Source organism: Patella vulgata, chromosome 5, assembly GCF_932274485.2.
Source record: "Patella vulgata chromosome 5, xgPatVulg1.2, whole genome shotgun sequence".
In the NCBI taxonomy this organism is placed as follows: Eukaryota; Metazoa; Mollusca; class Gastropoda; family Patellidae; genus Patella; species Patella vulgata.
Window position 1 is genome coordinate 78,015,056 of NC_065883.2, and position 24,214 is coordinate 78,039,269.

The 24,214-nt window shown below is 36.7% G+C and overlaps 1 protein-coding gene across 1 annotated transcript in view; it reads right to left on the reverse strand.

Annotated features, from left to right (window-relative positions):
• Positions 1-3,910: 3,910 nt before the first annotated feature.
• Positions 3,911-24,214, reverse strand: part of LOC126821701 (electrogenic aspartate/glutamate antiporter SLC25A13, mitochondrial) — a 40,068-nt gene continuing 19,764 nt past the window's right edge. The window contains exons 8-18 of the mRNA XM_050550184.2: positions 24,031-24,172; positions 22,342-22,435; positions 21,549-21,633; positions 18,960-19,056; positions 18,366-18,574; positions 17,454-17,534; positions 16,066-16,206; positions 15,751-15,889; positions 14,369-14,527; positions 11,954-12,044; positions 3,911-8,414 (exon numbers count right to left, since the gene is read on the reverse strand). Coding sequence (XP_050406141.1) covers positions 8,258-8,414; positions 11,954-12,044; positions 14,369-14,527; positions 15,751-15,889; positions 16,066-16,206; positions 17,454-17,534; positions 18,366-18,574; positions 18,960-19,056; positions 21,549-21,633; positions 22,342-22,435; positions 24,031-24,172 — 1,395 coding nt within the window. The 3' untranslated portion in view covers positions 3,911-8,257. The remainder of the gene's footprint in view (positions 8,415-11,953; positions 12,045-14,368; positions 14,528-15,750; positions 15,890-16,065; positions 16,207-17,453; positions 17,535-18,365; positions 18,575-18,959; positions 19,057-21,548; positions 21,634-22,341; positions 22,436-24,030; positions 24,173-24,214) is intronic.

Genomic DNA, 24,214 nt, shown 5'->3' on the forward strand with positions numbered 1-24,214 from the left:
GCCGCTGCCTGGGCAAAATTTCCCTCATAGCACACTGTATGGCGTATATCCATCTTCATTAACCCAGTTTAGGAGCAGAACAGTAGGACGTGAAACTTCATTTCATTTAATTTAAAATATTTTTAGAATGCTGCCATTAAGTGAGTAAGGTGTTTGCTCGCAAGCCAGAAGGTCCTTTGTTCGATCCCGGTGTCGGCTGAGAAAGTTTATCAGTATTTTCCGGTGTCGTTTCAACTTGTCAGTAAGGTAGGACGGGGAGGGCCTGACACAGACAGCTGTGTAGTCGTTCGGATGGGACGACTAACCAAGGTCCTGTGTACACATTGGCATGCACTTAAAAGATCCCTTCGCGATTTCGATATAAGAGTAGGCCATAGCACAGCTGTCTGGCCAAAATATCCTTCCTAGCACAGTGTATCGGTTTATATATTCTAACTAAAGGGAGATAACTCTTAGAATAATTCTAGATTAATATATTACAGACCTCTATAGCTACTACTCATGTTGCTATCCTGTCCAGGGTCGCCTGTCAATCCTTCTGGGTTTTCTCCAGGTCCTCCAGTTTCCTCCCACTGCTAAAGACCCCTACGTGCAAGCAAATTTTTGAAATAAAATTGAACCAGGTGTTAGTCCTGAAATGACCTAGTTTGTGTCGAGTGGACGATAAACCCCATTTCTCTCTCTCTCTCTGCTATCCTGTCACTATTAGCCTGGTTGGTACAGATGTTATATCTCCATCTGTGAGCAAACAATGATTAAAATAGTTGGTTAGAAATGTCTTAATGCCTTTTATTAATATTTATGAAGAGTGGCGGGGGGTTGGATGGCTGAATGGTTGGCGTGCGCGCGCTTTATCATATAGTCTGTCGTTGAGTCGACTGGCGTGGGTTCGAATCCCCGGTTGTACGTGACAAGGAGTAGGGTCGCCTGTACAACCTCGTGGGTTTTCTCCGGGTCCTCCGGTTTCGTCCCACTGCTAAAGACCCCTACGCTCAAGCAAATTATTGAAATAAAATAAAACCATATGTTAGTCCCGAAATGACCTAGTTTTTGTCGAGTGGACGTTAAACCCCATTTCCCTCTCTCTCTCTCTCTCTATGAAAAGTGGCTTTGAAAATAATTGACAGAGATGTGTATTGAACAGGTTGGCAAGGTTACATACTAAACTCTCACTTATATTACTGTGTAACGTATGCTTTCCCCGATGGTTATATCGCAGACAAATTGTCTGTATTATGCTAAGGGCATGTGTAGGGGTCTTTCCTTTGCGAGGAAACCCGAGCACCCGAATTAAACCCATGAAGTCTAGAAGGCGCCCACATCCACTCACACCAGGGATCAAAACCATGATAGCTAGAGTTCAAACTGTGACACTCTAGACGATTAAGCCGTCAACCCACCCCGCCTGATTTTGTATTGATCCATGGACCCATTCTATAAACTCGAACTCTCTTGCAATACCATGTTACAGTTTCATCCACACAGAGAGAGGAATGGGGTTTAACATCCACTCAACACAAACTAGGTCATTTCCATTTCGGGACTAACACATGGTTCAATCTTATTTCAATCATTCAATTTTATTTCAATAATTCGCTTGCGTGTAGGGGTCTTTAGTAGTGGGAGGAAACCGGAGGACCCGGAGAAACCCCACGAGGTTGGACAGGCGTCCCTACTCCTTGTCACGTACAACCGGGGATTCGAAACCACGCCAGTTGACTCAATGACAGGCCTTATGATACAACTGGCACGTGCTAACCATTCGGCCATCCAATCTTGAACACAGATGTTGTGCAAGCAGGATTGTTTGTTAACATTAAATGAAGTACCATTCTTCTACTTCTGTAGGGAGCCACTGCGACTCAATGAGTAACATACTGGCTCATAAATGGCTCGTCAATGGTGCAGGTTGAAGGACCTGACAAGGACAGCTATCTAGTTGTTTGAATGAGATAAAAAAAAACCTGAGGTCTCGTGTACACATTGGCATGCACGTAAAAGATTCATTATGATATTAGAGTATGCTATATCACCGTTGTGCGGGTGAAATTTCCTTCGTAGCACACTGTATGGCATATGCTCGTCTTCATGAGCTCAGACAGAGCACAACAGTAGGATGTTAAACCTCATTTGATTGAATACTGAACAGTAGGATCTTAAACCCCCATTTCTTATTATACACCGGTAGCTGTGTACTGGTGAACCTCTCTCTCCATCTGTGTATGTTGACTTATTTCTGGTTTAGAGAGAGAGAGATAGAGACGTTGTTTAACATCCACTCAACACAAACTAGGTCATTTCGGGATTAACATATGGTTTAATTTTATTTCAATAATTCGCGTGCACTTAGGGGTCTTTAGCAGTGGGAGGAAACCGGAGGACCCAGAGAAAACCCACAAGGTTTGGCAGGCGACCCCACTCCTTGTCACGTACAACTGGGGATTCGAAACCACGCCAGTTGACTCAATGACAGGCCTTATGATAAGGAGCGCACTAGCTAACCATTCGGCCATCAAATCCCCCTCCGTACTGGTGAACCTCTCTCTCCATCTGTGTATATTGACTTGTTTCTGGTACGGTACCGGTACCGTAAGAATGGTGAGATATCTTATATGTTTGTATTTATTTATATTTAAATCACAATAACCCTGTAAATAGCCTGGATGACCAGTCTGAATAAAATACAAATCATATTAAAATAGTCTTTTATTGTTGTCTTGTACTGATCAGGGGGGGTTGAAATAAAATTAAACCATATGTTAGTCCCGAAATGACCTAGTTTGTGTCGAGTGGACAGTTGAGGTTAAATCCCATTTCTCTCTCTCTCTGTACTTATCCATGGAGGTTCCAGGAATTGTTGCAGGAGGGGGTTTGCATAGGATCACCTTGTGATTCGATTTCATTGATGGAAAGTATTAATTGTGATATCACACATGTCTATAGTATCATTATTTCTCGCTGTGAATGCCGATCCCATCCCACCATCTGATGATAAAGGGTAAACAACACGACCGATTTTTATAATGTGTTATTTTTAATTTTTTATGTAGTTGAGGGTTTAAACCCCCCCCCCTCCCCCGGAAAAACCAAGGTCCTGTGTACACATTGGCGTGCACAAAAAATATCCCTTGGCAGTTGGAATTTGATATAAGAGTAGGCCATAGTGCCGCTGTCCGGACAAAATTTCCCTCATAGCACACTGTATGGTGTATGCCCGTCTTCATTATCCCAGTTGGAGCAGAACAGTAGGGCGTTAAACCACATTTCATACCCCCCCTCCCCAGCTTGACTCACTGCAAAGTCTTGTGACCTAAAGCACACATCTTGGACCACTCAATCACTCAACCCTGCATCACAGGTTATGTCTTAATATTAAGACCACATGCAAATTTCGTCAATGTCACGATATGTAAACAAGGCCACATAAAACTCTCACCAGAGATCAATACCAGGAATGAAAGCTAGAGGTCACCAGCCAGCGCGACACTTTAGATCACTAGGCCATCCCAACTCTCGTCAGAGATCGCATCCAGGAACGAAGCTAGAGGTGACCAGCCAGCACGACACTCTAGGCCATCCCAACTGAGAGAAATGGGGTTTAACGTCCACTCGACACAAACTAGGTCATTTCGGGATTTACATATGGTTTAATTTTATTTCAATAATTCTCTTGCGCGTAGGGGTCTTTAGCAGTGGGAGAAAACCGGAGGACCCGGAGAAAACCCACGAGGTTGAACAGGCGACCCTACTCCTTGTCACATACAACCGGGGATTCGAAACCACGCCAGTCGACCCTTAGAACGGAAGACTAAGAGCAGAACTCATATATCGGACAATGAAATTAGGAGTAATTAGGACTACTGAGGGATAAGACTTGGCGAATCAAAACAGAATAAAAAAAAGAATGAAGTGATTGTAAAAACATTTTTATTATTCTTGTGTTAAAACTGTCTCTGGTTTAAACGTTTATAAATCACAATAAAACAGCAAACTGGGTATTATTCTTATTCTTCTTATTTTTCGTTTAATTTATCGTTAATTTATTATTTACAAAATTTACATATAACACTGTGCTTATACATAATACACCATGTGTATACATAATACACTGTGTGTATACATATTACACTGTGTGTTTACATGATACACCGTGCATATACATATTAAATCATGTGTATGTGTATTAAACTGTGCATATACACATTACACTACACAGTGTATACATATTACAATGTGTGCATATACATATTACATCGTGTGTATACATGATACACCGTGCATATACATATTAAATCATGTGTATGTGTATTTAAAAACTGTGCATATACACATTACACTACACAGTGTATACATAATACACTGTGTGTATACATATTACACCGTGTGTGTATACATATTACACTGTGTGCATATACACATTACACTACACAGTGTATACATAATACACTGTGTGTATACATATTACACCGTGTGTGTATACATATTACTTCATGTGTATGTGTATTACACTGTGCATATACATATTATACTACACAGTGTATACATAATACACAGTGTATACATAATACACAGTGTTTATACCTAATACACAGTGTTTATACATAATACATCATGCATATATGTATTACACCATGTATATACACTACACAGTGTATACATATTACACCGAGCGTATGCATATTACACAGTGTGTAGAATTATTAAACTGTGCGTATCTTGGCCTAACCATGGTCTATAATTTATAATGATTATCTTTGGTCTAAAACAGTACATTAATTTTGGCCATTTTTTTTTTTATTGAAACTGCGATATGAACAATTCTCCCAAATCTTACACTTTTCCAAAGACTGGGCTAATGAAAACGTGCATTCACCATACAGTGTGCTATGAATAAAATTTTGCCTGGACAGCAGTGCTGCGACCTACTCTTATTTCGAATTCCAACTGTCAAGGGCTTTTTTATGTGGATGTGGGAAGTAGGTTTTCCATCCCATCCCAATGATTAGACAGCAGTCCTTGCCAAGTCATCCATCATGCACCACTGACCAGGGGGAAATGAACCGTAAAATCGGGAGTAACTATGGTGATATTGGTTAAGTCGGGTTGAGAATCATCCTATGATAAACCATGGTTGGATCAAGAATAGACTATTAAACTATAAAACTAAATTCTTCTAACTATTATGCTTACATATACATTTCCCCAAACCTTTGGGCAACAACTTTATTCCATACTTACGCCGTTTTCCATTCTTAGTTTTTAACTATAACCTTTACCAAATTTTAAAATGTACATTTTTCAATTTTTGTAGTGTTTATAATAAGTGGCTATAATATGAACGAACACTTCTATTTAAAAAATCAATTTCAATACTGATAAATATTGCGCTCTCGTTTACCCACGTAAATATAAGACCTATCCCGGCCCTGTTTGACAACCTAGATATGACATACGAACTGGTAAATATCCCGGGTCTGTTTAACAACGTAGATACGACATACGAACTGGTAAATCTAAATTTTCTTTATCTATAAATAACTTAGATCTACCATGGCCCAGAACATTTCCTTATAAATAATTTGATATCTTTCATGTCAAACCGGGGCCAGAACCCTTTCTTACAAATAATTTCATATCTACTATGCTAAACCGGGCCTAGAACATTTCGTACAAATAACTTAATATCTTACAAATAATTCATATCTACTTATTCGAAAGTTTATATCTACCTATTTCAAACAGGGTCCAGAACCCTTTTACACAAATAACAAAATGTAACCTAGCATTGAATAGTTTTTCAATGTTTCTGGGGGCTGCTGGGTACGAGCATATATCAAGGGGTTGGTGCCAAACCTTTGAGTTTTCCTCATTAAAAGTTAAATTATCAATTTGAGGATCCATTAAAGGTTAAATTATCAATTTGAGGGTCCATTAAAGGTTATAGGTCAAATTATCAATTTGCGAGTCCATTTTAGCGTGAATTCACTCCCGAAAGTTGAATACAGACATATAACAAAAATTGCACAAGATGAAAGAAGCTAAAACCATATAAAACATTGCGATTACACAACAAAATGCCAGCACTTTTGTACGTTTCACGTTCAAATCATCGATAAATTACTGAATAACAAGTTGAGTTAGATGAGCTTCATTCGAATAACAGACAAGGCAGAGATTATAAAACTTCAAAATAGTAAATATTTTATCCTGGGTACCGCAAGTAATTCTAGAAAAAAATTTGAAAGAATACATTTATATACAGTGGACTCCGTCACTTCCAACATCTGAATACTAAGACATTCTGTGAATTCTGTCATCATTTTCATGTCCCGTTTTACGTTGGATTGACATTGGATAATCCTGCCTTCTATCAGTCGTCCCGTCACACGATTTGCGTACAATTAACATTGGATAATCCAGCCTTCAATCAGTGGGTGTTAACCGACAAGCAATCACCAATCTTGATCTCTTGTAAGAGAGCGTTTGATGTATGTTCGAGTTTCTCACGTCAAATACACACTCGGCAAACCTTGGCAGATTCCAGTACTCTACATTTAGTACGTCCGGTATATTACTTCCGGTATAATTGAGCCAATTGAGTGTTCCGACATGCTGTCTAATCCAGCATATAGTATCGATCCCGTACAATGTTGGAATTGACAGAGTCCACTGTAGTCTCATTTATCAAGTAGGCCTACAGAATCCTGATAAATGTAACTGACAATCAAAAATGATACTGGATAATCATAAATTCCTATAAACAACAATTTGATTTGCATAGAAGTCATTTAGTCTAGTGGTGATCCTTTGATAAAATAAAAACTCAAAATCAAAAACCTCCCTCACTCATCAAATTTTTTAAAGAGAGAGAGAGAGAGATGGGGTTTAACGTACACTCGACTCAAACTAGGTCATTTCGGGACTAACATATGGTTCAATTTTATTTCAATTATTCGCTTGCGCGTAGGTTTTTTTTAGCAGTGGTAGGAAACCGGAGGACCCGGAGAAAACCCACGAGGTTGGACAGGTGACCCTGATTTTTTAATGGATTGTTCGAGAAATGAAATGAAATGGGGTTTAATGTCCTACTTTTCTGCGATTGTCTGAGAATCAGGGGTCTGTTTCACGAAATTTTAACTAAGATAAAATTCAAATTTTAGTAATTTGATTGGGTAATATTATATTGATTTTAGTGCTTAGCCAATCAAAATTGAAATATCTACTAAAATTCGGATTTTATCTTTAGATAAGATTTTGAGAAACCGGGCCCAGATTTGGGGTTTTTTTTGTATGTCCTAACATCAACAGAGTTCATTGACGTCAACAATTAAAACAAGATCACATATTTACACATTGTCGATATATAAATTTATAAAAATCTCAACTCTAAATAAACTCTATATTCCACGCCTTCATACATTAGTTTCAACAACAAATAAAAATAATACAGCACAAATATCTCCAGTTGCCTAAAATAACGGAAAACAAGAAACAAACTAACGACAGTTTATACATTGGGTGAAAACAGTTCAGATTATATTATTTCAAGATACCCCCTTCCCCCTCCGCTCACCTCACCTCTTCCCACAACCCGACCATGTTACATGTTACATATATCAGGAAAGGCATCTATATTCCCTTATGTTGTCATTTAAGTTCCGGCTTTGTCAGGTACTGTTTTTCTGTATTTTTCTTTCTTTTTTTCAATGCATGACAAGACCAAATATTGTTTAAGAGTTGCGTTTCTTTCAGGTCTGTTTTTAAAGTCGAATAACTGTAACTTCACATTCAAATCTGGTAATTTTTTTTTTTTTTTTTTTTTTTTTAAGCTTCATTTGAAATGTTAAAAATATTAAAAATGTTTTATTAATTCCTGGTCTGTCTTTAAATCTAAATAACTCCAACTCAACATTCAAACCAGGTTTGGTTTTTTGTTGGTTTTTTTGTAGCTCCATTTGAAATGTTAAAAATATCGTTAAAAATGTTTCATTAACTCCTGGTCTGTTTTTAAAGCTGAATAACTCCAACTCAACATTCAAACCAGATTTGTTTTTTTGTTGTTTTTTTTTTTCTAGCTCTATTTGAAATGTTGATATGTATAGAAAGTCGTTCTTGTTTCTATAATCTATCCACGTTATTCAAGTTCTGTTGTTTTACTGTTTTAAACTTTATTTATATCACACGAACCATCAACTGGAGAATATTTCACGTTAAAATCACTAAAAATTTGAATAAAACCAGCTAGTTAATCTGTTCATCACAGCTCAGACTTGTACCGAGGTAAACAAAGTCCAAATTTCGATTCTATTCCGTAAAATGTGGCATGGGCCAATCGGTAACCTCCAATATGATCGGGATTACGAGACAACATTTCCTCGAGTTGTGTCGACGTGGATTCGGAACCCTGAGGTCGTCTGAAATATAAAAACGATATTTGTTATTTTTTGATATTTGTTATTTTTTGTGAATGGCCAATGGTTTCGGTCCTGGCATTTATTACCATGACATTTGTAGTCTCATCAAATTCTACGAGTCTCATTCCCCGGACTTGTTCGGCAGACCTTTCATTCGCTCCACGCTCTGAGCTTGTTCGGCAGATCCTCTACAAGACTTGTGCCGTGAGCTTGTTAGGCAGACCCACTAGGTGCTTTGCTCTATGAGCTTGTTCATCAGATCTTCTACAAGCCTCGTTCCCAGGACTTGTTCGGCAGACCCTCCACACGCTTTGTGCTCTGAGTTTGTTCGTCAAACCACCAAAAGACTCGTTTCCCTGGGTTTGTTTGGCAGGCCCACCATGTGCTTTGTGTAATGAGCTTGACTGGCAGACCATTTGCATGCTTCATGTTCTAGCTATATTTGGCAGACCCTCTTCATGCTTATGTTGCAGTCTCTCTATGCAGTTTGTGGTCTGGCCTTTTTTAACTGATCCTCTCCAGAATACAGAGAGAGAGAGAGAGAGAGAGAAATGGACTTTAAGCACTCACACAAACTAGGTCAAATCGGGACTAACATGGTTCAATTTTATTTCAATAATTAGCTTGTGCATAGGGTTCTTTAGCCGTGGAAGGAAACCGGAGGACCCAGAGAAAACCCACGAGGTTGGACAGGTGATCCTATTCCTTGTCACGTACAACCTGAGAATTGAAACCAAGCTAGTTGACTCAATGAGAGACGTTATGATGCAACGCGCTCGGGCTAACCATACGGCCATCCATCCCCGCCCCCTTCTCCAGAACATAAAATACAGTACCAATGATGATCATGGATATTCACAGGCTATCAATACACAAAGACAAATTAATGGATTCACCTGGGCGCTTATTCACGAAAACTTAAACTAAGTTACAACCAAAATTTTAAGAAATACTGCAACTTCATTGGATATATGCAAATTGATTTTACTGCTCAGCCAATCGAATTGCAGTATTTCTTAAAATTTCGATTGTATCTTAGTTTAAGTTTTCGTGAATAAGGGCCCAGGTATCAAATTAAAACCTAGTTGATTAACACCTTAAAACTTGTTGTAAAATACAGGTATTATTTGTATGGAAGACAAAAAGAACATCTTCGGTATCTCCATCCAGTGGTCTCATCCCTTTCTACTCCGTTCTAGATATATTTAAATTATCTGTCCTTGCCGATTGTGCTATTTTTATCGATCAATACACATAATAGCATAATGACTTGCCACTGCCTGTTTTAACTGACATAAAAACACCTTTCCACAGATCATTTTATGTGCATGTGACTTTTTTCTACATTAAATTTCTTGTAAACTTTCTCATAATCAAGCGAGAGAGAGAGAGAGAGAGAGAGAGAGAGAAGTGGGGTTTAACTCCACTCGACACAAACTAGGTCATTTCGGGACTAACATATGGTTTAATTTTATTTCAATAATTCGCTTGCGCGTAGGGGTCTTTAGCAGTGGGAGGAAACTGGAGGACCCGGAGAAAACCCACAAGGTTGGACAGGCGACCCTACTCCTTGTCACGTACAACCGGGGATTCGAAACCACGCCAGTTGACTCAATGACAGACTTTATGATACAGCACGCACATGCTAACCATTCGGCCATCCAACCCCCCCATAATCAAGCGAACAAGACGCCATTATTGTTGTGAATGTAAACAATGACGCTAAGACTGGTTTGTGGACTGTTTTTGATTGGTTTGTAGAATCAAGCTATGATCAAAGGTAGATAATTTGAATTCGTGGAGCAGGGCTGGGGTAATGGTAATAAGTAATGGTAGATGTCAAAAGTAATAAGTAATGGAAATGTAATTAATTACATTCCAAAAATCATGTAATGGTCAATTACATTTCAATTACTTTTCAATATGACAAGCCTCAAATTTTATAGCACCGAAGAAGTAATTAAGTGTATCTGATACAAATCCAATTACTTATAATTCTAAAAAAAAGATTTAAATCAGTTTTAAAAAATTATAAGAAAAATAAGAAGGCATTAAACATTTTCTTTCATTACTTTTTATGTAGGAACCTTTTTTAGACATGTAACCTAAGAAGTGGATTTCTGATAAGATGTATATTATAATCAAAGATTAGTACTAATTTGCAGCCAATCACTCAGTCAATCAATCAATCAGTCAGTTAGATTAAAAGACAATAAATAGTCTTACTGCACTTTAATCTTAATCTCAAGGTAACAAGTGACAAACCAAACAATGACCTTCAAGTATCTCATCATTTTATGGTTACTTAAAACTAATATATATTTTGTTTTAAAGGCATGCTGAATAATTTACCATTTATTATACAATATATTATAGAAAAACTATTTGGACTGATTAAAAATTTTAAAAAATTACTTAAAAGAAAATACAGTTAATTAACTATAGTTTTGATTCATTTTTAAAGTCATACAGTGAAAATGTCAGTTTTTGTCACCACTGCCCGTCACTATAAAATTTGCCTTGATGTTATAATTGCTAGAAATAATAATTCATAAACAAATATCTATTAAGTGAATCAAGGATTATTTTGAGTTTGATTTTGTAGGTACTTCATGGCAGAAAAATAATGTTGTCTTTTTAATTTCTATGAAAATGTTTTTTTATTTATATAGTCATAAAGTAATGGGTAATGGTAATTAATTACTTTCAATGTAATGGGTAATGTTAATTAATTACATTGCTAAAAATGAGAAAGTAATTGTAATGATTACATTTAAAAAGTAATGGTAATGGTAATGTAATTAATTACATTGGTAATGTAATGGCCCCAGCCCTGACGTGGAGTGGAGTGGAGTGGAGTGGAGTGGAGTGGAGTGGAGTGGAGTGGAGTGGAATGAGACCACTAGAGACATCGAGGATGGAAAAAGAGGCGTCCAAGGCCGCTTTAAATTTAAATTTAAAACCAATCTAATTAAAATACAGATCTATATTTCGTTTTGTTTTTGTGTACTTTCAATGGCCTACACTACACGAAGATCTGACTGGTTTGTGCGATAGGTCACGTCAGAGGACATACGAGCGGCTTTTGACCCTATGACGTCGGACATTTGATTAATCAATCAGCATTGATGATACTAGTGGATTACCCACAGTTCCGTGCAAAATACGCCTAAAGCTTGCCGTAACAGACAGTTTCATTGGCTAATCCCTCACATCAACCAGAACGTGGGTTATATAACAACTCTTCCAGATCCTAGTGTAGTAAAGACAAGTAAAACGAAATTTTGAACTATAAAAACGAAATGAAATAGGATCTGTGTTTTAATTAGATTGATTTAAAAATTGGAGCCACGGTAGCTCAATGAGCCAGGATGTCTTAGAATTGATTCTGGAATTGGCAGAGAAAGTTCCTTCTTGATTTCCGGTGGTCAGTGGTGCAACAGACAGCTTGGCAAGGATGGAATTAAAAATGAAGTTCACCTGTGTCCCTCATTAGCCTAGTTGGTGCAGTGAAAATATAAAATAATTGCTGTACATACCTTCCACCGAAATCAACGTAAAACAGTCTCTGTAATAATTCATATGTCAACAAAGTTACACCAAACTGAGGTGACGATCGGAAGACACGAGCTGGAATACAATAATATACAGTCAGATGTTATACAATAATATATAGTCAGCTGTAATACAATATACAGTGGTGGTCAGCTGAAATACAATAATATACAGTCAGCTGTAATACAATATACAGTGGTGGTCAGCTGAAATACAATAATATACAGTCAGCTGTAATACAATATACAGTGGTAGTCAGCTGAAATACAATAATATACAGTCAGCTGTAATACAATATACAGTCAGCTGTAATACAATAATATACAGTCAGCTGTAATACAATAATATACAGTCAGCTGAAATACAATAATATACAGTCAGCTGAAATACAATATACAGTCAGCTGTAATACAATAATATACAGTCAGCTGTAATACAATATACAGTGGTAGTCAGCTGTAATACAATATACAGTGGTAGTCAGCTGAAATACAATAATATACAGTCAGCTGTAATACAATATACAGTCAACTGTAATACAATATACAATATAGACCTGTGTCTAACTTGTCATTCCTTTCCAAAATTGTTGAAAGAGCTGTAAATCTCCGTCTTCAATCCCATATCTCGAAATATGAGTTGTTGGATAAGTTTCAGTCTGCTTACAGACCCCACCATGGCACTGAGACCACTGTGTTGAGGGTCCTCAACGACCTACAGTGTGCAGTGGATACAGGGAATGTAGCATCTTTGACTCTTTTGGATTTATCTGCAGCGTTCGACACTGTGGACCATCAGATTCTATACAATAGACTTAAAAACCAGTTTTGGATTTCCGGTACACCGCTTTTATGGATCACGTCATATCTTAGTAATAGACATCAAACAGTTCTACTTGGTGAGGCTAAATCTCTACCGTTTAAACTTGACTGTGGTGTACCGCAAGGCAGTGTTTTAGGACCCATTTTCTTTGTTCTTTATACAACCGCTTTAGGGTCTGTGATCGATGGCTATGATCAGAGGCACTACTCTTACGCCGATGATACTCAACTCATTGGTGTGTCTAGTCCTATGCTAATCAGAAATGCCTTACAAAAAACTACTGACTGTTCGCTGGCAGTTAAACAGTGGATGAAAGCGAACAAACTAAAATTGAACGACGATAAAACAGAGGCTCTTTTAGTAGGTTCATCACAACAACTCAAGTTACTACCTGATCTTAAAATCACCATTGGTAATTCAGAAATAAATTTCTCCAAAAATGTTCGAAACCTTGGAGTGATATTTGATCCTTCTCTGACAATGGACGCTCAGGTTGATATGGTATACCGTACATGCTACTATCATCTACGCTGTATATGCAACATCAGAAACTATCTCACTGCTGACGCTTGTAAACTACTTGTGAGATCACTTATTTTATCAAGGATTGATTATTGTAATAGTTTACTCTATGGAATCCCACAAGCACTTCTAGCCAAGATCCAAAAGGTTCTTAATACTGCAGCCCGAATAGTAACAAGGACACATAAGTTTGATCACATCCAGAATGTGCTGGCTTCTTTACATTGGTTACCTGCTGAGGCGCGAGTCAAATACAAAATACTAACATTAGTGTATAAATGTCGCAATAATGCAACTCCTCAATACTTATCTGAACTCTTATATGACTACCACCCTATTAGATCACTTCGCTCTCAAAATAAACAGTCACTAGTTGTTCCAAGATATAATTTAAAGTCATATGGGTATAGGTCTTTCAGTTCAGCTGGTCCTAGATTATGGAACGAACTTCCACAACAGATCAAGAATCAACAAACTTTTAATCAATTTAAACTCGCACTAAAGACTTTCCTGTTTCAACAGTTTTACCAGCAGAGCCATTACAAAAAGCGTTTTGAGCATGTGTCAACATGGAGAAGACGCTATATAAAACTTCATTATTATTATTATTATTACAGTCAGCTGAAATACAATAATATACAGTCAGCTGAAATATAATATACAGTCAGCTGTAATACAATAATATACAGTCAGCTGTAATACAATAATATACAGTCAGCTGTAATACAATCATATACTGTCAGCTGAAATACAATAATATACAGTCAGCTGTAATACAATAATATACTGTCAGCTGTAATACAATATACAGTCAGCTGTAATACAATTATACAGTACTAGTCAGCTGTAATACAATATACAGTTGTAGTCAGCTGTAATACAATATACAGTTGTAGTCAGCTGTAATAGTTGTCTACGATATCAACTATGGCGGAAGTGGACGTAAAACTATAGGAACGAACGAAGGAGCTGTAATAAAATGATTTACCACTATTTCCTTTCCTGAGGGGTGTTGAGTAACTAATTAGTCTGTTACATAGAATACAATTGTTTACCTGGTGCTCCTTTCCAGAAAGCTTTTCCTCCTTCTTCCGCCCAGATCTTACGGATACAATCAATTACACCTTTATATTCCGTCTGCCCGGTTCTTGCCGCTACTTGTAAACGGGTTTTGATCACATCAGCTGGGGTAGGTAGAAAGGCTGCAGGCATACCTAGTTTGGACAATGTTACAAATATTATTAAAATGTTTTACTAAATCTGCTGCAGGCATACCTAGATTGGACATTTTTGCTCCATGTGGGTTAATAACTAACCAAGGGGAGAGAACTCTTGCATGACAGTTGGCTGAGAGGGGTGGGGGTGTAATCAAATTGTTGAAATAAAATTAACTGTTAATCCTGAAATAATGTAATTTGTGTAAAGCAGACCTTAAACCTTTCTATGTTCGTGGTGTTTTTTTTCCTATATTAACACCTGTCACAAATTCAATATTACCTGACATTTACAGGTGTGAGAGAGAGGGAGAGAGAAGGGTGGGGGGGTATGTCCACGACAAACTAGGTCATTTTGGGACTAACATGTTTTTTTGTTTTGTTTTTTTGTAAAATTCGCGTGCGCGTAGGGGTCTTTACCAATGTGAGGAAACCGGAGGCCCCGGAGAAAACCCACGAGGTTGGACAGGCGACCAGGTGTGAGAGACCATCTTATATGAAACTAAGTGTTGCAATATATCACTGATTTAATAGTCAAAATTACATATGGTAGAAAGGGGGAGAGACAGAAATGGGGGTTAAATTCCACCTGCGACTAACATATGGTTCAATTTTATTCCAATAATTATTTTGCACGTACAGGTAATTAGTAATTGGAGGAAACTGCAGGACCCAGTGAAACGTCTTGAGGTTAGGCAAGTGACCCTTCTCCTCGTCTTGTTTGGTATACCATTGGCGTGCATGTAAAAGAGCCCTTAACAGTTGGAATTCGATATACGAATAGATACCGACGATCAATGTCCGGACAAAATATCCCTCATAACAAACTGTATAGTCTATGTCCATTTTTCATCAGCCCAGTTGGTGCAGATAAGTAGGATGTTAAAACCCATTTCATATCAGTTTTTATTTATTTGTATAAGATGTGAAAGAGAGAGGAATGGGGTTTAACGTCCACTTGACACAAACTAGGTCATTTTGGAACTAACATATGTTTTAATTCTATTTCAATAATTCGCTTGCGCGTAGGGGTCTTTAGCAGTGGGAGGTAACCGGAGGACCCAGAGAAAACCAATGAGGTTGGACAGGAGACCCTACTCCTTGTCACGTACAACCGGGGACTCGAAACCACACCAGTCGACTCAATGACAGGCCTTATGATACAGTGGGCACATGCTACCCATTCGACCATCCAACCCCCCCGTATAAGATGTGAAACTCACCTGCTAGTGTGGCTGATAATAAGAGCGTGGCCGGTGAATTAAAACCATTTTCATCAGCGAAGAATTTTTTAGTATGTGCGTAAGCTGGGAAGTAAATAGCGGAGAAAGGTATGTCTCGTAAAAAACAGGCTTTAGATCCCTAAAATAAACAATTACACATTATTAATTATTAGACCCCTAATTGGATGTCAAACCCAATTTCCCATCCTTCCATCAATCAAAACAGAAGAGTATCATCTGGTTTGTCAAGCAGATAATAACGAGATATTATAATAATTTAAAGTTGATCGGTGGCACATGAACCGAGTATCTTACCTTATATAAACCGAAGAATCCGAGATCTTTAATTACACTAATAGCACTAACACGACCTTGACTGGCGATTTCTCCGGCCACTTGTAGACGGATTTTAACAATTTCTAACGGATTCGTAAACACAACTTGACAAGCACCGGCCTGAAAAAAAAACCAATATTTAAACAATATTTATAAACATTGTATTGGCAAGCCTCACATAAAGCACCTGTCAGAGAGAGAGAGAGAGAGAGAGAGATATGGGGTATAATGTCCACTCAACACAAACTAGGTCATTTTGGGACTAACACATGGTTCAATTTTATTTCAATAATTAGCTTGCTAACTATTTGGCTATTCAACCCCTACCTGTCTCAGACTTTGTCAGGCACAATTATCACACAACATATAAATGAAATGAAATGTGGTTAAAAGTCCTACTGTTCTGCTCCGACTGGGCTAATGAAGACGGGCATATACCACTGTGTACTATGAGGGAAATTTTGCCCGGACAGTGGCACTTCAGCCTACTCTTATATTAAATTTCAACTGCCAAGGGATATTTTATGTGCATGCCTATGTGTACAAGGGACCTTTTGTACCACTGAAAAATGGAAACCATGCCGGAAAATCCAATGAACTTTTTCAGCGAACACCGGGATGGAACCCGCGACCTCCAGGCTATTTAGCCTTCATGGCTCTAACATATATAAGGCACCTGTTATAGACACGTATATGTTATAATAAAAGCGTTTTGTGGAAATTTATGGCCAGGTCAAACAAATTTCATTTTTAGTTTGCCAGAGTTTTATTTAGAAATTCCAAAACTTAAAAATGTGCAACTAACAAAGAGCTTTTCTTTCTTTTAAAGATACATTATGTAACATTTAGATAAAGAGACGAACCTTCTTGCTATAATTTCGATTGCCTCTATCTGGGGTTCTGTTTCAATTGTCAGACTGATGAACTTTGACTCCATGAAGTAAAGTATTTATCAAACTGAATATACAATCTGATTCAAATACAGATCTATAGTTCGCTTCGTTTTTTTACACTTTCGAAGGCCTACACTACATGAAGATCTGACCAGTTGTAGTGGAAGTTCGCGTCAGGTGCCATCCAAACGGCATTTGACCTTTTGTCGTCAAGACATTAATCAATCAGCGTTGATGTTTCTACTGGTTTACCAAAAGTTCTATGCACCTCACGCCAAAACCTCGCCGTAAATGACCATTTCATTTGCTAATCCCTCACATCAACCAAAATGCAGGTTATATAACAACTCTTCAAGATCCCAGTGTAGTAAAGACAAGTAAAACAAAATTTTAAACTATAAAAAACGAAATAGGATCTGTGTTTTAATCAGATTGACTGATTATACAGCAGGATAAGTAAATAAACTGACTTACCGTACCACCTGATACCATCTCTGCCCACACAGGAATACTTCCATCTTTATTCATTAATTTATCTCGCATTAAATCATTCATCTACAAATAAACAATAAATAATATCAGAGATAAGGTGGCTATGGAGATCTGGTTATCCCGAATGTCAGTGACTAGTTTCGTTCGTATTGAACTCTTCAGACTGATTGGACTCACGTGTTGGGAGTTTTTATTTATACTATTCCGAATCCCCGGGGGTTTTCTATGGTTACTAATTGGTGGGGTTACCGGGGTTGGCCCCTTGGCGGGGTTTGCGAATTTGTTACCGGGGTCGGTAGCTCGCTTACCGGGGTTGTACAGAGGTTTGACAAATTGGCGGGGTGCTGAATTTGTTACCGGGGTCGCTAGCTCGCTTACCGGGGTTGTACTGATCGTTTAGATTGAAGTGCTAGTGTCCATAATTTTGCTAACTAGGCTAATATCATTCGGATCATTTATCTCATATCAAATATAAATAATATCATTCATAACATTTACATCGCAACTAATAAACAATAATATCATTCATAGCATGCGCATCAAATAATTCATCTACAAAAAATAAACCCTTTAAAATATATTTCGAAAGATAAAATTTCTAATATTCTTTGAAAACAATGTCATTCCGGGACTAACACATGGTTCAATTTCATTTCAATAATTTGCTTGCACGTAGGGGCTTTAGCAGTGAGAGGAAACCGGAGGACCCAGAGAAAACCCACGATGTTGGACAGGCGACCCTACTCCTTGTCACGTACAACCATGCCAGTTGACTCAATGCCAGACCTTATAATACAACGCGCACACGCAAACCATTTGACCATCCACCCCCCAAGATCAGTAGACATTATTAACTTTCTCGTGTAGATCAATAAAAACGTTAATTCATCTTACCGTTAATTTGATAGCTTTTTCTGGAGCGACACCAACTAACTGTGGAGCGAGACCTCTATATAAACCTAGAATACCTTCATGACGAATAACTTTCTTAGCGCAATCAAAACTATTTTTATACATCAGTTCACCGACAAACGACCCAGTTCGTTGATTCTGCATACGAGTTTTCACCAGATCGATTGGATATACAGCTGTAGCTCCAGTTGCTAAAATAAAAAAAAAACATTTAACGTCATAAGATTTACTGAACAAGCATTAGTGGGTGGGAGGGACGGGGTGAAAGAGAAATGGGGTTTAACAACCACTACATGCAAACTAGGTCATTTTGGGACTAACATATGGTTTAATTTTATTTCAATAATTTGCTTGAGCTCTGGGGTCTTTAGCAGTGGGAGGAAACCAGAGGACCCGTAGAAAACCCACAAGATCGGACAGGTGACACTACTCCTTGTCACGTATAACCGGGGAATCGAAACCACGCCAGTTGACTCAATGACCGACCGTATGTTACAGCACGCGCGTGCTAACCATTCGGCCATCCATCCGCGCATTATAATCGAAGAGTATATCTAGTGTATTTGTTCTACTTACCACCAGCTAAAGCTCCGAGGGAGAACCTGTAGGCACTCTCTAATATAGCTGATAACACTGTTCGTTTATTCTGACCGTGTTCCAATAATAACTTAGTCTGAAATAATAATATCAGTCAGAAATAATATTTAACTGTCTAAAATAATAACGGTCTTAAATAATAATAACAGTCTAAAATAATAATAACGGTCTAAAATAATAATAACAGTCTGAAATAATAATAATAACGGTCTGAAAAGATAATAACAAGTCTAACATAATAAAATGTCTGAAATAATAACAAATATGAAAAATAGCGAGGTTCACCTATTTTTATTACGTACGACATTTTAATATTTTGTTGACAAGTGATTGACACGTTCGATTGCCGAACGAAAATCGCTTACAAGACAGTGCTTACTATGAAGCTATGTGCTATGAGCCACGTTCTCCATACACTGAAGGAATGTTACTGACATAAATTTGATTACCGTACGGGAATTAAATATGAAAAATAGCGAGGTTCACCTCTTGTTATTACGTACGGCATTTAAATATTTTGTTGACACGTGATTTTTAATTGTGGTATGAATCCGTCTGCTTATATATCGATAAGAGTTATGCCCCTTTATTTTCGGTAAAATGTCCGACAAGGAAAATTTTGAAATCCCATCACTGGTCTAAAATAATAATATCAGTCTGAAAAAAAAACCAATAACAATTTATTCGCAATAACAGTCATAATATCATAACAGTCTGAAATAATAATAACAGTTATAAATAACAGTTTGAAATGATAAAGAACAGTTTGAAACTAGAACAGTTTGAAACTAGAACTGCGACGCAGTAATGACAGGTTTCACCGGTGCCACGTTACCCTAAACATGTCACTTCCGGTACCAATGAAACCATTAAACAGGTTTCCACATAAGCATTGCACACATCAAATAAAATGGACGCCGAATCAACCAAATCCAGCAATATCAATTCATTTTATACATTTGTTACATATAAGTGTACAGTACTTCCGGTGATAATGAAAATGTTCAATTAGTGTTATGAAATCAGAAATGGCATAAGGCATCACATGGTGAAAATTTTATGTAAATCGAATAATAATTGCCACTTTTATAGACCAAAAACCTTGAAAAGTGACTTGTATAAAATTGTCTATTTCTCTGCAACCGTACAAGTTAGAAACCATTTTCTGGTTATCTGTATGATCGTATGGGTTCAATCTATTTGCTGATTGGAATCAAATATCATAATTTTAAAAACATTACAAATCAGACTCATTTGAATAAAATATCTGTTTTGAAGGCTAAAAATTCAGTTTTTGCCAAAATGACGTTACTTCCGGTGATAATGAAAATCTTAAATTACTTGTATGAAATCGTAAATGGCATTAGGTATCACACAGTGAAAATTTCATGAAAATCAAATAATAATTGACACTTTTGTGGAAAAAAAACCTTGAAAAGTGACCTGTTGAAAATTGCCTATTTCTCCGCAACTGAACAGATTTGAAAAAAATAATATTTGCTTTTGAAAAGTGGTACCCAACTGTCAAAATTGTAGTTTTTCGTAAAATTACGCCACTTCCGGTGCCGACAGATAACTCTATCGGTAACAAAAAAAATGGCAATTGAGACAACGGAGCATATGAACTTTGTTTTATACAAATCGAACAATACATAATTAATCTAGGACTGAAAAACTGAATTAGCCAATGGCGGCCAAGGAAAATTACTGAGACAAAAAAAATTCTGATTTTTGCTCAAGGCAGATGACTCGTTAATTTTGTGTAAAACACGACTAAAAAATATTCATAAATAAAAAAGTTTTTAGTAAAAATTTTATTTTTCGAAATTTGGCGCCTAATATCTACGAAGATTTGCCGAAAATCAAAAATCAAAAGTAGCGTAGCTATGTGCCCTGTCTCCGGCTATGCCAAAATGTATCGAAAGTTAAAATCCAATGATTATTGTTAAAATTACTGCAATATTTCTAAAAACGATAGCTTCGGTGATTTTGGACATTTCCCATTGTCGCAGAACGTTCAAAATAGCTTTATCCTCTAAGTCACACCCACTTTTCCAGTAAAACCGAAGAAATCATAACGATCCGACAAGCAGTTGCTGAGATCTAATCAAAAATAATTTGGAATAATAATAATAAGAAGAAGAATAATAATCTTAACAAGAAATCATAACGATCCGACAAGCAGTTGCTGAGATCTAATCAAAAATAATTTGGAATAATAATAATAAGAAGAAGAATAATAATCTTAACAAGAAATCATAACGATCCGACAAGCAGTTGCTGAGATCTAATCAAAAATAATTTGGAATAATAATAATAAGAAGAAGAATAATAATCTTAACAAGAAATCATAACGATCCGACAAGCAGTTGCTGAGATCTAATCAAAAATAATTTGGAATAATAATAATAAGAAGAAGAATAATAATCTTAACAAAAACAATAGTGTTTCACACAAGCTACGCAGTGTGAAACCCTAATAATAACAGTCTGAAATAATAATAACAGTCAGAAATAATAATAACAGTCAGAAATAATAATTAAAAGTCAGTTTAAAATAAATATATACCTCAGCTATTTGCATCTGTATTGAGAAAGGAGTATCTCGACCTTCCATAGGAGATAAAGCATTGATGTCTGCAAATGTTAATTTTCTGCAATAATAAAAATAGAATTTATCATTTTCAATTGGTTTTATTTTGAAAAAATAATAATATCGTCATTTATAAAGCGTGTTAATACTGAAAAAACAGTTTTAAAGGCAAATATTAGCCAGACAAAATGACAGAAGTGTTGAAACTGACAAAGACTGAATTTGTGTTTGACATTGTTTGTGACAGGTGCCTCAATTCCAGATTTGTATACAGAGTATGAAATAAATTTAATTATTTTCTTCTTCAATGTAAACATGCAGAAAAATAGGATGTTGAATGTAAAATGGTCAGCTTTAAACTGGACACAAGTACAAATTAGATGATTTTTGGTGATTTTAAACGATTTTTACAAATTTTTAAACAAAGATCTGATATTAAACAAATGTGAGAGAAATTAGTGCTGGATACACAAGATTAAATATAGTTGTATTTGTATTAAATATAGTTGTATTTGTATTAAATATAGTTGTATTTGTATTAAATACAGTTGTATTTATATTAAATACAGTTGTATTTGTATTAAATACAGTTGTATTTGTATTAAATACAGTTGTATTTGTATTAAATATAGTTGTTATTGTATTAAATACAGTTGTATTTGTATTAAATACAGTTGTATTTGTATTAAATACAGTTGTATTTGTATTAAATATAGTTGTATTTGTATTAAATATAGTTGTATTTGTATTAAATATAGTTTGTACCTACCCAGATTGATGACTAAGGCCAACCAATTGAAAGAGTATATCTATTTCTAAGGGTGTAATTTGAGCAAATTCCTGGGCTTGGTATAACATTTCCTCTAGAAGATAAAAATATACACAATAAAAACTTGGAGTTTTATACAGATAAAAATATACACAATAAAACTGAAATGAAATAGGGTTTAACGTCCTGTGGTTTCGTTTAACAGTCTGCTTAGCCTCACTTAAGAAATGAATTGTAATGAAATGGGGTTTAAGGTCCTACTATTCTGCTCCTATACTGGGCTAATGAAGACGGGCATACACCATACTGTGTGCTATGAGGGAAATTTTGCCTTTATAGCAGCGCTACGGCCTACTCTTATATCGAATTCCAAATGTCAGGGGTTCTTTTACGTACACGCCAATGTGTACACGGGACCGAACAACTGGTCAGATCATATGTCCTGCCCCAGATAAACGATGCTGATGCTAGATAAATCATATATTCCAATAAACAACATGATGATGATATAAATGTAGTGCCTTGAAATATGAAGTTTTTGAGAAACTATTTAGCCCACCTCCCATCAGATTTTTGATAAAGAACCAGAAAGAGAGAGAGAGAGAGAGAGAGGGAGAGGGAGAGAGAGAGAGAGAGAGAGAGGGAGAGGGAGAGAGAGAGAGAGAGAGAGAGATGAAGTTTAACATCCACTCGACACAAACTAGGTCATTTCGGGACTCACACATGGTTCAATTTTATTTCAATAATTTGCTTGCGCGTAGGGGTCTTTCAGCATTTGCCCAGAGAAAACCCATGACGCTGGACAGACAACCCTACTCCTTGTCACATACAAGCCACTTGACACAATGACATACTTTATGATGCCCTCCCCCCCCCCCCCTCTGAGAACCAGAATATAATTCTTGTATGACCTAAGTGAGATGCTAAGAAAGTTCATCACGATTTCCAACGTGGTTTCCACTTGTCAGTGCTGCAGAGCGCCCGAAAAGAACAGCTGTCTAGTCATTTGGATGGGACAAAAAAGTGAGGTCCCCACTACACATTGGCGAGCACATAAAAGATCCCTGGGCAGTTGAAATTCAATATAAGAGTAGGTCTGGGCAGACTATCCCCTCCTAGCACACTGTATGGCGTATTCCCGTCTTCATTACCGTAGCCCAGTAGGAGCAGCACAGTAGTGTGTTAAACCCCATTTCATTTTATTTCATTTCTTAAACATGCATTATGCAAGAGCAAAATCTGCTTATTACAAGTCTTTCTTTAGGCCTGAAATGTTATCTAAATTATCAATTAGACATTAATTAACTTATCCAGACCATAATAAACTCTTGATGTCAAGGCTAGCCTTCGATGTAGACTGGATTAGATTCCTATATGCCGCTAACGGCCGTTGACAATTAAATCAAGAAAAGCGGATAATCGAGACTTGCTGTTTATATTAATGATTTTAGTAATGATGACCGAGACTATGCCAAAATTTCACGAGCTTCTTTCTCGGCTCATGGTGGATCAATTTGACTGAAATTTTCAGCAAATTACCTTTACACTATCTAGTTTTTAACTATTATAACGAGAACTGCCATCTCGTTATCTTATCTCCCATAATGTATCTTTAAGTGAGGCTAAGCAAAATACTGTGTAAAATGAAACCTGTCAAGAGTAGAGAAATAATACATTATTAGAATTTACCTTTTGTGATTGCTTTGTTCATATCTCGACGTGTAGCAGCCAGGTAAATTTTTTTCACTAATTCTAAATTATTTAATAAAGATATAAATGCTGTAAAATAGGCGTAACTAATCTGGCGATGTTTTTCACCTCCTAAAGCAATCTGAAAATAGACAATTTATCATAGAGAATTCACCATCTTTAA